We start from the raw sequence: 14654 nt of genomic DNA on the forward strand, positions 1-14654 counted from the left end.
TGGTACCTACGTTTAGTGTGGCGGTGCAGGGATTTGTACCTGCTGCATCAGCTTAGTCTTTGTTGCGAGAGCTCTTGTTTTCGGAGGGGTTTTCCACTGGTGTGCTGGCTGTTTACACAGTATTTTCTGTAGCTGTTATCAGGAATGTTGGTACATGTGGATCTGAATGAATTATTGTATTGTGAACTGAAAAAAAGGGCCATAGCTACAATGATTATTTATTTCAAATGGTTTAAGCTACCCCCCCCCCCCCACACACACACACACACAATTCTGTGTACTCTTTGCTGTGTTCACAACCTGAGCCTGCCCAGCTCCTGGTGCCCCGCCTCCACTATTACACTTTCATGATTCTGTTCCATCAGCTAACACACACACACATTTTTCATTCCATTATGAAATGGAAAACTTAAAAATTAAACACACACACACATTGCGTTTGAGACGAGGTGGGTCTGCGTCGCTGACTTTCATCGACCCTGCTCGGCCCTTCGCTTGTGAGCCCACTTTTGAAAAATGACAATTGTTGGTAAATGTATTTTTTACCGTGGTTGTTTGTGAGTATCTCGCTCTAACGTTTTCTGACTTCGCCCCGAGTCACTGAAAACACTTGTAGCAAATCAGAGAATTGTAACAAAGACGAGAAGAGGCCATAAGGGTTTTAAGGAGGCCCCCCGGGCAATGGCCCATTCGGCCCGGTGGCTAATCTGTGTTAGGGTCACAGAAGCCAGACTAAACACAGAGCGGTGAACCATACATTGGACATGTATGATTCACGGCTGCTTCATTGTACCTCTTAACGCCTCTTTTTGGTCCGTGTCTCCCAGCAGGCTTGGCTTGTGACACCCATCCATACTTGTAACCCTTCGTAACCAGTCACATGCTCGAAGTCTTACGAACAGCTCAGTGTGCGAGAGCTAGCATTCGCACTTGGCCTGTCTGAGCTGACTTTTCAATCAATCCGAGAAAGAAAAGAGTTCAGTGACCCCCTGTCTCCTCCTCTCCGCGGCTGGGGCTCGCCACGAGCGACAGCAGATTGCCTTGGTCCCCCAAATTTGCAGACGCTTCCATGAAGGGAAGATGTGTTTTACAAATGATGGTGGTCGTGACCGGATGGCTTGGGCACCACCATTTTTTTTTTTATTAATTCAAATTATCGTAGCATACCATTATAGATATAGATGGAAAATGTAGTGGATGTCAGGAGCCCGGCTCAGTCGGGGTAAGGGATGTAGCAAAGCCAGCCAAGTTAAGACAAAACTTGCCAGTACTCAGGGCAAAAGATGTCCCTCAACTCGAAGAGCCAAATGAAAAAGCGCTAAGCGGAAGCTAATAAAAAGTGAAGGAATAAAACCATGCACGAATAAGAAAGCCACACGAAAACAACCAATTCAAGGTCACTCAAATGTGGTGGTTACACCCACCAATCAGTCTGATCAGCAGGAGAATTTCAGGGGTGAAGTCGAGCTGTAAATGGCGGTACGTGGACCACTCAGCTCCTGAAGATGGAACCCTGATTTACATAATCACGCACAGCTTTGATACGGCAGGAGATGGAGGGGCGTGCGGACTCGACACCCCTCATCTTTCAAAATAAATGAACTTCTTTACAAAACCGCAATTAACACAAAATATCACTAAACTGTGGACCCAGGAACTTTCCGGGGAGCATCCAGCCTGTGGTGATTTGAGCTGTAGGCCCTAATCAGCCTGATGCGCAGCGGCCGAGGGAAGGAGAATCACGTGTTCCTCTAACGGTGGTATGTATGCTTCCGAAACAGTGACGTTCACTGGTGGACAAACATTAAAGTTTCATAATCATTTTTTTGGTCTTTTTTTTTTTAATCCTAGTCGTTCGAGTAGTTAAAAAAAAAAAACTTTCACTGGGAAAAGTTGGACCTGCAGGTGCCAACTCAAGAATATCTTGATATCTTTGTCAGAAATACTTCAGTAAAACCCTGAGCGCAAACAACAGGACTGCTCTCGTCATGACCTCAACATTTGGTCTCTCAGCCTTGCCACTGCCGCAAAGCAGAGGCCGTGATCGTGTAGTGTCAGTACTCTGCGTTGCGGCCGCAGCAATCCCGGATAGAATCCGGGTTACTGCATTTTTTTCAACATACTGTTGTTGCTATGTAGTTCATCTTTTTTTTTTTTTTTTTTTGCAGTACAAATCCTAATAATGATAATTAGCATCGGACTGATATTTGATTTGATATATATTTTTTACTCCCGCTTATGGATGTAGGGCTAGTGGCGCAATGGATAACGCGTCTGACTACGGATCAGAAGATTCTAGGTTCGACTCCTGGCTAGCTCGCTCTAATTTTCAGTAAATTGAATGGGTTTATTTTATATCATCGATGTATTTTTATTATATATATTTGTCATCACTTGAATCCTTCACTGAAATACACAATTAATCACAATATCTCTACCAACTTACCCTATAAATGTAAGTGGTCGTAGTATCAGTTTATATAGAAAATTTAAAACCCAAACAGCTGCTGTCTCTGGATAGTTTCATTAGTTTCCTAGGATACTTAGTGGAAGTTGAGTGACAACTTCTAGTCTTTATTGTGTTAGTAATGCTTTATATTGCTTTTAAAGGAGCATCATTTAAATTTCACACCATCCCAGAGGGTTTCTGGCAGGAGTCTGACAAAATCTTTTAATTTTGTGTTTTTATTGGCAGATGGTCATCATGAGAGGAGACACTGGACAGCCAAAACTATGAGGTGAGTCAGATGTTCAGCTGAGACGCTACTGCTCAACAGATGGTAAATGCCAGGAGATAAGCGTCTGTGTGTGTGTGTGTGTGTGTGTGTGTGTGTGTGTGTGTGTGTGTGTGTGTGTGTGTGTGTGTGTTTATGGTGGGGAGGGGTAGGAGTTCAGCACCCATATTTGGACTGTTTGGTGTTGGTGGAGGAGGGGGTGTTAATAGCATCCCTCCACTCATAAAAAGAGGGTGTTTCTGTTTTACGAATGAATGAGCAGGCTTTGAAAGGGTCTCACAGGAGGGAGTGGGAAAGGGGAGAGCAGGGCCACACTGTTGTCTTTGGCTTGTTAGACACACAGTTGTCAGAGTGCAGAGCTTTGACTGGAGGGACACTGAATCGGATTGGATGTTTTGACTGGATTCCAAAGCAGAGTGGACTCCACTCTTGTCCTGAATGGGGTGTGGAGTTGGGGAAGTTCTCTAAAGTCACCATCGGTGTAACAGTCTGGATTCGAGAATGATGCTGAAGAAGGTGCGATTCAAGGTAAGAGTGCTTGCGTCGCAGTCAAGCTGGCCGTCTTATTGTGGATATAAATTGGTTTTGAAACCATGAAACAAGGTTGTTTCAGACACATTCATATGCAGCATCATATATAATTCCTGGTATGGGGAAATTTATTATGTAGGATAACCGGAGGAGTTGATTTTCCTCCCACTTACTGTTCAATATGGGGCACTTTTTAATGGCAGGGTGAATCGGAACACTCCTACATGCTTTTGATAATGTGACAGAATCCATGTGTAATCCATAAACCTCCAGACTGTGAGAGAGGTGAGCCTTGTTGGGCCCCTGTTGGCTCTTCATTAGCAGGCCCGTCTGCCTTCAGTTCAAAGGGATACGCGAATGTCTGATGCGCCGTCTGTGTGGTAACGTTGAGGCGATAATTATAGCTCAGGGACAGGGGGAGCTGAGGTAGACCGTAGCCTCCCCTCACCAACTTTGTATACCAAGATACTCTTCCAAAACAGCATGGTTATATATTTAATTTCTATGACATATTTAGTCTGTGTGGTTTAACAAAAGAAAATCTTAATTTTTGTGAACAGCAACTAAATTCTTTAAAATCAGACTTTTTTTTCCTGTCATTCGACTTGAATCTTTTTTTTCTGTCTAGACTAGTTTGGAGATGTTACAAAGCCGAGCTTAAGCAACAGGAGCTATTAGAGGACTAATTCATCACCGCTGCAGGGGGTGTCACAGCAGGGGGGTGCGAGGGACTTTAAGTCATGTAGCAACCACTACTATCACATGATGGGGCTGTGACTCACATCCAGTGAGTTATAATCTCAGGTTCCCATCAGATGCTGCAGGGTCATCAGAGGGGATCGAACGCTGCGTCAGAGACGACATGTTATTCCATGTCACCTGTCACTACCAGCTGTTCTTGCCGTGCACTCAGAGGTGACGTCTTTCTCGGGCCCTGTGTCAAAGGAGACGGGCAGGTACCCCCTAAAAGTTGACGTGACAGAGGCCAAGCAAACAAAAACAACTCAACAGAGAAAGTTCTCAGGTGTCGCTGTTCTTTAGTCTCAAAGAAGTTTTACAACTGAGTCATTTGAGGAAAAACTGTCAGATGGTGTAGATGAAAATTAAAATTTGATCTTGTGCGCTTCAGAGAGGGGTAACCGAAATTAAACTCCAGCAGTGAGAGAGTGAGAAACAGGAAATCAATCGCAGGCTTCTGATGGTGGTTTTCAGGCAAAAACGTCTCCTTTTTTGATGACTGCCCTCAGTTTTCTCAGGAAAAACAATGCGGTTCACGCTTCATATATGAACTGTTGTGTAATTTCAAGAGGCAACTATCAGAACTACACAGGTTGTAGGCAAAATTGTAAGGCAAGAAAATAATTTGTTAGATTAATCAGTAGTGATAATTACAGTTGTTGCTGTATCAGAGCCATAGCAGATTAACTTTGTTGATATATTTTCAGATCTGTCTGAAATAAATTTGCCAAATATTAAATTTGTACATGCAGCCCTACTTCTCTGCTGTGTTTCTGAGCAACATATGTTTGTTTTTTGTTTTTTTACAGAACTATTTTAGACTCAGGGAAAGGTGTGCCAGAAAGAAAAGTAGAATACAGTGACAATAAATGAATGGATTCTGTGTGTGTATGTGGAATTTACGCTCAGTAGCCGTTCAAACAGCAACAAGTTGGTCGAGCACCAAACTGTCCTCAGCAACTTTTTGTTGAGGTCTTTCCTCACACGGCCCTGCTACATTCTGCTGCTATACTGAAACTCTTAGACATCCAGGTTCAGTACAGTTCATTAAAGGCGAGCGTGTCAGATGGAGTGGATTGCTTTAAGTGTGTTGGCAAAACAAATCCTGAAATGGTAGAGCAGTGCTCTTATATGCGGAAAAAAAAACATCTGATCGTGGTGATTAAAATCGGGGCATCGAAGTTAATGGACAACTTAAAAAATGTTATAATTTTCCCAACGACATTGAAAACTTCAAATCGTGAAGTTCTTTTTACAAAATGACAGAGAAACTAGATGTGTCCAATCTACCTGCATCCTGATAGTCCTCAGCAATAAACTGCTATCGTCCTCCCCCAGTCGAAGTACTTGTGCCTTGTAGTCTCAGACTGATCAGGCAGCTGATATTAGACCACTAGATGGCACCAGTGCACCGCTCTTCCTCCGCTCAGACACAGGCACCATCTTAAAGAAATTCTGCCTGAAGCTAAACTCTCAGTAATCCTCCACTCCCAGACATTTGTCTCCATTCAACCAAAGCTGTCCATTGTCAAAAACAGGAACAACATTTCCCATTTGAAAGACAGAGCATGACATGAAAACTGACATGGCAGTCATTGTAGGGACACTCAGTCACTCAACCGCAGTGTTGTTCAATAAAACATTTCTCTGGTGGCACATTGTAGGCCCACAACAGAGCCCCGGCTTCCCGCAGGATGGCCCCTGGAGGCTTCAGGGGCAAGACGTGGGAGTTTGATCCACTGCTGATCGACTGCAAACACATCCTGGCAAAAAATGATGACCCATTTCCCTTTCACGTTCCTCCCCCTCTGCCAGCCCTGAATCACGTGGTAATTGAATTCTCATCGCGGTCGACAGTATCACAGGCGCACAGCCGCGTCCAAGCGTTTTGTTCACTGAGTGAGATACTCCAATCATCTCAAAGGATCAAGTCAGCACCCATCTTGGCTTTTGATGTTCATAATGAGTCCCTCCCACCCCCACCCCTCCTCAGCCCTGCAGTGCTGCACTGTATGTTTCTATAAAGGCGTTAGGATTTGATGGGGTGCGTGGGTGCTGGTGTGGTGGAGGTGCAGGGGCGGAGGGGAGCAGAACCGAATATGCTTTTCATTAAAGATGAAAGGAAAGAGAGCTTTTACCATCTCAGCCCTGTGTTCATGCTAAGTGTGAGGGCATGCATATGTGTGTGTATGCCTGAGAGAGAAGTTTACCTCTGAACCCCCCCACCCCCCCATGTTACCCAGAGGCAGAAGGACTACAAGCCTGGTTCTCTTTTACTGCATGATCTACAAGGTTGCCACATTATATTGGCTGCAATATTTCAATCCATATGTTACAAGGAAGGTGAAAGACAATTCGAAGGACCAGTTTGTAGAATCTAGTGACATCTAGTGGTGAAGTTTCAGATCTATTTCCAAGCGTCCAGGAGAGCGTATGGTGGCCTGCAGGCTAATTCACGTATTATCCTTTACGTTTGTCAAAGGAGTTTAATAAAACTAAAAAGAAACAGACCAAAAAAGAAAAAAAAACCCAACAACTTGATCCCTGTAGAAAAATCGTCCTGTACGAGCTGATGAAGAGGAGTGTCTGTTTAGAGTCTGGTGTCCTGCGATAACAGAATGGGTCACATAGATGGCATCAACCTGACCCCCGGGGAAAACAGCTCAGTGCTCCTTCACATGACAATGATCAGCGTGTTGCTCTCAAAGGCCTTTTCACCATCAGGGAACAGGTTCCGTGTCAGTTCTTGAGCCTCATTTTGAAACTTTCTGAACCCTCATATCAGCTTTGCCAAAAAAATTTTGGTGTGATGACATATCAAGTGGGACTGGTTGCAACCTGTCGGTGGTCTGGGGAGCGAAGGAAGTTTATCTACAGATTAAGCGCTCTTTGCATCTGGTGCTTGAATTGTGTGTGTGTGTGTGTGTGTGTGTTTTAAATTTTGTTAATCCGTGTATACAGTAGAACACACACAAATAGCAGGTTATTTTCTATTTTCCTTGATAAACTGTCACTTTTTATATTTCCTTTCACAGGAGATTATGGGCTTTGATGTGTTCCTCTGCAGTTGTCTGATGATGTGTGGGAATCTTCATGTCTTCTCTGCTTGTGCTGTGATTTGCACATAATGCATCATTGCCCTGAGTTGTGTGTGTGTGTGTGTGTGTGTGTGGGGGGGGGGGGGGTTGTGTGTCACTATGCCCTCTGTGTGAAACACCTGCATGAGAGCAGACTGACTTGCAGTCTCTCAAAACAAAGGACTGGGTTGATTTCTGGTACTTCAGTAATTTACTGGTACTTCAGAGGCACTGGGTCTACTTTTGACACTTCAAAATAGAATCCAGTTCAGAGTAGAGGTCAAGACATGTCGCAGAAAAAAACAAAAAGTTTCCCTTCAACTTGTGTCTTGTGTTTGTTACAAGCATGTAGTGTATTTAGCCCACTTCTATCAACGGTCTAGCCTAAATTCCACACACTGTCCCTTTAAGGTTTTCTAATGCTCCTTTTGCTAGTTTTTATGTGCTCACAACATTTCTATGTAAAGATGATCAAGGTTTCAGGTGTGAAATGTACTGTCAGTACACCTGACCTCCGTGGGCCTTCACCAAAAACAACAGCAGCAGATTTAATGAACCTTTCCTTATCGGCTAGCATTGATCATGTTGTGTTGACGACCAGGAACGGCTCTGGAGGAGTGTCATGTGATGTCGTAGCAGTTGCAGATGTGAGTAGGTGGACATGGTGGGATGGGTTTTTTTTTTTTCCCAAATGTTTTGAGTTGAAAGCTGCACCTTTCATAGTGAATATCAACCCACATGGTTAGGATGCTCCTCAGCAGATTTATGATGCACCTGGGAAAGATCTTTGCTGTCACGCCCATCAGAAGAAAATGTGGCTTTGCTCGATCCTGAAATGATGAAGAGGAGAGGAGAATCAAATTAAACCCCTAAATATGTGTCCCCCCCCCCCACCCCCCATTTTAGGTGCTTGCTTACAAGTGACTACAATGAGACTCACTGAGCAACACGTACTAAAAAGGTAGCATGCAGCATTCCTGTCTAACAGAGTACTTAAATTCAAAGACTATGGGCCCTGTTTAAGTGATCTATGGTGCCAGGTGGTTGGTGGTGGATGCTATGTTTGCGCCATTCGTTTGGCGTGTGCTCAGCTTCATTTTGGTATTTAGAGGGCATGAAATCAGGGCGCAAACCGTGGCACACAGTGCAACAAGGCAGTCATTAAAGACTTTATTATTCATAGGTGTTTTTCGGGCGTGACATAACTCAGACCAATCATTGTGTCATTCCCTTTAAAGCGCCTATGTAAGTGTCGCACGCTTTTCATGTCAGGAGAAGCGAGTGCTTCTTACAGAGGAGATGGACCTCCTCGTGCACCAGGTGAAGGTGCGCGTGCACGTCTTGTGTTTATCGAGGTACAGCAGGCATCCACCGAACACAGAGTGGCGGCCAGTGTTTCCATGTTATGAGGCATCAACAGAATCAAATTGTAATGCCACACATCTGCTCGTCTGATTGATGCGTCCTTTAAATAGCACCCCACACATGAAGCCAGAGACTGAAGATCCGCCTCTTCTTGGTCTATGGCACAATCGTTTTCTGGTGTTCTCATTTGTCAGTTAAAGGGCGAGGGGTGTGAAAATGTCATACGCGCCGACTTGAAACTAATGACGGTGATTGTGCGTGACCAAGCGCCAGATTGTCTCCTTGTCCGCTGGCTGTTGAGCACAAAGAAGTTTGCCTCGTAGGTTTTCTGGCAGAAGGTCCCTCTCAACTCTTTCTGTCAGAAAGGATTTGGAAGATAATGTGTTCCAGGTTATGATAGAACCTTTTACACAGGTTTCCTTGGACAAGACGGTCTGACAGACTTGGAGGCTTTCTCCTCTCTTGTGCGACTGTGTGCCGTTTGACTTTCAGGTTTAGCAAACCAGCGAGGGTTTAACGGGACATGTGCAGAACATCACGGCCGGTTGGGCCCGATTGAAGCACACTACAACATCGGAGTTATTTGATTTCAACAGTATTATGTAGGTATGCAAATCCAACTTAAATTTCAGTCTGAGGAATGTGTAGATGTGTTGTATAAATCCAGTTGTAGACAGACAAACACAAAAATGTGACGTAGAGAGTTTTCTTGCATTGACTCAACATGTCACACATCTGTGCTTCACCATCAACCCAATCAAGAGTGTCCTGTTGCCAAGTATGGCAACAGTGGTTAGGCCGTTAACAGGCTTAGCACGCACTGGTAGACCTGGAGTTACATCCAGGGTAACTTCTATTACTACTCTGAACAACTTTAACAGCTTGAAGAGAGGATTCCCCACCAGCTGCATGAATCATTTAGGTGAACAGGTGTGATGCATCTCAGTTGTTTTAGACAAGGTGTCCAGCTGTGTGGATGCAGTAGATGGATGAGTTTACTTAAGAGTAAATCGGGATAAATCCCAACCAGCCTTGAAGGAATGTTGAGCATGTGAGGATTTTCATGGAAGGCAAAGATTTTCCAGTCAGATCAGAAAACACACATACACACATACACTGGCCTAGTGGTTCCAGCTGCAGTTTGAGCTCGGTTATGGTTGGAGAGGAAACACCAGCTGCTGTCAGTCTGCAGTGTTCCTACACTACACCTGCACACACTGAGACATGTTTCAACCACAGGAACGGCAACACCACACATGGCTATGGCTCATTGTGGGTGTACGAGTCCGTGTTAATGTGACCTCAGTCTTGTTTGCGACTGTTTTCTATTTTTGTTGATTCTCTCTAACGTTGAGTCAATGTGGTGGTCAATGTCAAGGCAGCTGAGACCCGCAACACTCACACCGTCACTGGTATACAGTGCCTTGCAAGTGTTTTTAGTCTGCCTTATCACACATTTCATGAAATGACCTGATATTTTTCTCCTATATTTTAACTTGCAGCACTTCAGCTGAATTACTCATGAATACCAACTCAAGCCATGTTTAGATGCATAGTTTGTCTTTGCTGAGAACAGAGGATATGCTTCATCACGTGCATTACATTTATAAAGCTGATTGACATATAAAGCGACGGTAAGTTTAAAAATAATTTCAAGCATTGCCCAAATGTCTGGGAGTCGATCTGCTGGTGTGTGTGTGTGTGTGTGTGTGTGTGTGTGTGTGTGTGTGTGTGTGTGTGTGTGTGTGTGTGTGTGTGTGTGTGTGTGTGTGTGTGTTGAAGGCTGGGAATGAAGCGGGGCACACAGCCTGGCATCAGGCAGCATGAGCCTGTGAGCCCGGGATCAGGGATAAAAAAACATTGGTTTTCACTCACATTTGCTGATCACCCCTCACAAAAGAAGTACACCTCATGTTAATTTTGAGAAGTGGGTAAAGTTTAAGTATAATTCATAAGTATAATTTATGGAGCTGTTATCCATTCATCCATCCATTTTCTACTGCTTATCCTGTTAAAAGTCGGGGGGGGGGGTGGGCTGGAGTCTATCCCATCAGCCTTTGGGTGAGAGGCAGGGTTCACCCTGGACAGGTCACCAGTCCATCACAGGACCAACACATAGAGACAGACAACCATTCACACTCACAGTCACACCTACGGTCAATTTAGAGTATCAATCAGCCTCGTCCCCTCTTGATGTCTTTGGACTGTGGGAGGAAGCTGGAGTACCAGAGAGAACCCACACAGGAACAGGGAGAACATGCAGACTCCACACAGAAAGATCCCGTGCTCAAGCCAGGACTCGAACCCAGAACCTTCTTGCTGTGAGGCGACAGCGCTGACCACTGCACCGCTGTGCCGCCCTGGAGCAGTTACATTAACGTCAATGTATTTGTACTATCCAAGTCTACTACAATAGTTCTTTGAGGGGCATGAACCCACTTTCAGTTTAAAAAGGATATTTTCACATGTTATTTTAAGTGTACAACAAAGTACAAAGCTACGCTTTAAAACTTGTTTGGTTTCGCAACAGTATTATGAACTTCACTAATACTATCCATATAGCTCATGTAGCCTACTTTTTAGAAGTTACACATTTATTTTACCATTGACAATTTTATTTTTCATTACTGTAGAATAATGACAATGACAATAACAACTCTGACAAAGCTGACAAATTGTACATTACTATTACATTTTTACTTTACCCTCTTGGCTTTACCCACTCAGCCATGACATCCATATTACTGATACACCAGTAGTCCCAACCACATGAGCACAATATCGATATGTAGATTTATTTTCTCAAAAACATTGTGATATTTAATATTGTCCATATCACCCTGCTTCATATCAGGATTAATATAGATGAGCACGGGAGAATGTATAATGATGATATTTTTGGACATATCGACCAGCCCTACTTTGTCTATTACAGTTCGTAAACGAGGCTGAGGACAGGAAAGTCACCTCGCAGAAACGTTGAGTGATGCGGGCTACATCTCTATAAACTGAAGCATGAAGAAGTGAATATATGGGAGAGGTAGTTTTAGGTTAAGGGAGTAAATGCAGTGGAAAAACTGCTCCCACACTGTATTCCACTAAATTTTTAAGACTTTGTTTACCTATGAATTTAGTTGGAGGTGAAACATTTCTTCCAGTTTTCTTGAACAACACTGAACTTCTTTATTCGGAAGAATGAACGCCTTGTGTCCTGAAGTTGGGGCGAGGCTGACAGGACAGGAAAGCTGGGAGAGCCAGAGTTCATGTATTCAAGGAGTGTGTGTGTGTGTGTCGGTGTGTGTGTGTGTGTGTGTGTGTGTGTGTGTGTGTGTGTGCACGTGCGCATGCCTGTGTGCCTACATGCATGTGTGGTGAGTTTGTGTGTGCGTGTGTGTGCGTGCGTGTGCGTGCGTGCGTAAGTGTGTGATGGCTAAAAAGAGAGAGAGTGAAAGAGCCAACATGTGAGTCAAGAGAGAGTGAGTGGGAGGAGACCAGCAGCAGCAGCAGCCAGACAGTGTGTGTCAGCAGAGTGTCGGCCACATGGCTTTAGCCCAGTGTGTGTTTTGACAGCGACAGACACGAGTGTGTGTGGTGTGTGTGTATGTGTGTATGGAGAGGAGACCCTGACGACAAGAGAGGGAGTGAGAGTGAGTGAGAAGCCTCCTCTCTGGATCAGTGTCAGAGTTCGGTTGTTCCTTCTGTTTCTGAATTTGGTGACAACAACAGCAGTTTTCTGTCCCGTCTGAGCAGCAGTGGTGTGTTTGTGTAGCCTGTCTCACACGCACTGACACACACGCACCCCTCCATCAGGTAAAGTAGAAAGAAGCCTTGCACGTTTGAGACTTTGAGATTGATGTTTGCTGTTTGATTACTGGAGGCTTGTTTTGAAGGCATGATCTTCTTCTGAGGGATTTTGTGGATTTTTCTGTCTTGGGGCATTTGTTTGTGTGTGTGTGTGTGTGTGTGTGTGTGTGTGTGTGTGTGTGTGTGTGCGCGTGTGTGTGTGTCCTTGGTCTATCAGCATCACAGACACAACAGTCTGGCTTAAGCTCGTCAGGTGGAGCCTCCCTGTGAAGCCTGAGACAATGAGGCAGCATGCTAGCCACATGTAGAAGTGAATGTGTTACTACTTCTCAACCACCAATTCATCGTGTTTGCCTGTCATGGTTGCTCGTAGAGACTAACCCACAAAGAGCAGTTCCTTTGCATTTTAGCATATTTCAGCTCTCTGTTTTGGATTTCTAGCCCTCACCAGCGTTTGGCTCCCGTTGGCAGCTGTTTTTTTTGTGTGAAAAACTGCAATAAACCAAGAATATTATGGCAAAAGCTTGATTGGACCATTAAAAAGCTCAAACTTTGGCTTGCAGTCATTACGTAATCATATAGATAACAATCTATTGGCATGTGTACTGACAGCTCCCCCCCCCCCATTATGTTTTCAAGTTTGTTGTACCATAAAGGTCAGAATACAGGCAGCAAGAAGGCTGGAACAACAGTTGACCTTGACCACCTGATTTGAAGTTGTAGTGATGCTTTCTTTACAAGCTGTTAGTCTATCTTGAGTTTTCTATTTTATCACAATGAAATCATAAAAAAAAAAAAGAAAGAATCCGCTCCTATGAGAATTTGCGTTTTTACACAGAACCAAACAAAGCAATGCTGAGACGCCGCAGGAATTTATACAGTGTAACCCAAACACAAACTTTCACCTGGCACTGTTACTGCCTTTGTTGCCTTGTCCTGCTTGGCTCCTGTCGTTGATGGCATGAATATATACCCCTGCTGGCAAAAAAAAGAGTAATAGAAAATGGCTCAAGTACAATAAATGCATCTGTGAGTGCAGAAAAGGACACAATAAGAGAATTAAACAAGAACATGAGGATTTATCTGAGTTTCTCAGCAGAAAAAAAAATCTTTTGCTATTTTTTTTGACTGTATTCAGCATGTGATGGTGATGATGATGATGAGGATGATGATGATGATGATGATGTCATGTTTTGATACACTGATTGGCTGAAGGAGCTTGTCTGTCATGGCAGCTTCTCCACCCACTCATAGTGGTTTTAGATAGGAGGGGTTCCAGACGCTACTACAGAGCTAAACGTTTGAACACGCAAATATGGATGGAAATGTGCAGTCATCGCTCAGTCAAGACAATGCAGACATTTCACAACCTGTTTAATAATTATATTTTTTCCAAGTGTGCCTTAATTGGAATATAATTATTGGTATAACGTTGTGACGTGAAGGACACCTGAGTGTTGCTGTACGTGGAGGAAAAGGAGTTGGCGATGAAAAGGAAAATAGCAGAGCATGGGGCTCTGGGTCTTCCCACCCTCTCGAAACACAGGCTGCTTTATAGATGGACTCATACAGGGTTTGTTGTTGTTTGAACCCCTGACCAAAAGCAGAGCTGGGACACTTTTTTCGGGGGGGGGGGGGGGGGGGCTGGCAGAGAAAACGGCTGCATTGCGAGTTCCCAGACTGTAGCAACTCTCCAAGTACTGATAATAAATCCTTTGTTATGTGAGCTCATTCTATTAAGAGCATAATCAGGCCAACACAGAGGCACTCTATCCTCCCCCAATCACCCTTACTGGCTCCCCAGCGCTGCCCTCGATGTCCTCCCCGTGATGCTCTGGGTGCCTCATTTCTGCTGTTAGCAACACTTCTGACCTTGAATGTGATCGGATCAGCCAGTCACATTATTCCCTGGAAATATTTCTTGGAAATAACCCACTAGAGGAGTCTAACTGGCTTATAAATTTCATGTGTCATGGATACTTAGTGTAAGACCCATGGGAAATTAGTGAATATATTGTGGAAATTAGCAAACGCTGGCAGTTGTTGGTGAGAAATTTTGAGTAGGAGCCTTGTCACATTCAAGCGACTGGCACTCAGTCACAACCTCAGGGTCTGGCTGGTGTATTATTTATCGGTAGTATGAAGCCGTTGCAATAGTAAATATTGTCCATGTGTAAACTGGAGGTGGTGTTTACTACTGGTTGGAGCGTTCATTCATTTTTAACTCTTCGCTCAGAATTGTTTGTGTTGGGAAGAAATGGAAGGAAAAGGGTTTGTCATGACAGCTGCAAAGAATTGGCCTTACAGAGGTGCTATTGCTTTCATGCACGGTGCTTCTAAATGCTAATGTCAGTACGCTAACATGCACGCAATACGACACAAAACACTAAGCTGATGTCAAACA

General features: G+C 44.1%; 1 protein-coding gene and 1 non-coding gene across 2 annotated transcripts in view; both read left to right on the top strand.

Moving 5' to 3' along the window:
- The first annotated feature begins 2247 nt into the window (after positions 1 to 2247).
- trnar-acg (transfer RNA arginine (anticodon ACG)) lies at positions 2248 to 2320 on the top strand. The gene has a single exon. It is a non-coding gene; the product is annotated as a tRNA-Arg (tRNA).
- A 788-nt stretch (positions 2321 to 3108) lies between these two features.
- phldb1b (pleckstrin homology-like domain, family B, member 1b) overlaps positions 3109 to 14654 on the top strand; it is a 95125-nt gene continuing 83579 nt past the window's right edge. The window contains exon 1 of the mRNA XM_086215997.1: positions 3109 to 3263. Coding sequence (XP_086072123.1) covers positions 3237 to 3263 — 27 coding nt within the window. The 5' untranslated portion in view covers positions 3109 to 3236. The remainder of the gene's footprint in view (positions 3264 to 14654) is intronic.

Source organism: Aulostomus chinensis, chromosome 10 (genome assembly GCF_037954235.1).
Source record: "Aulostomus chinensis isolate RoL2024-O1b breed Wild chromosome 10, RoL_Achi_v1.0, whole genome shotgun sequence".
In the NCBI taxonomy this organism is placed as follows: domain Eukaryota; kingdom Metazoa; phylum Chordata; class Actinopteri; order Syngnathiformes; family Aulostomidae; genus Aulostomus; species Aulostomus chinensis.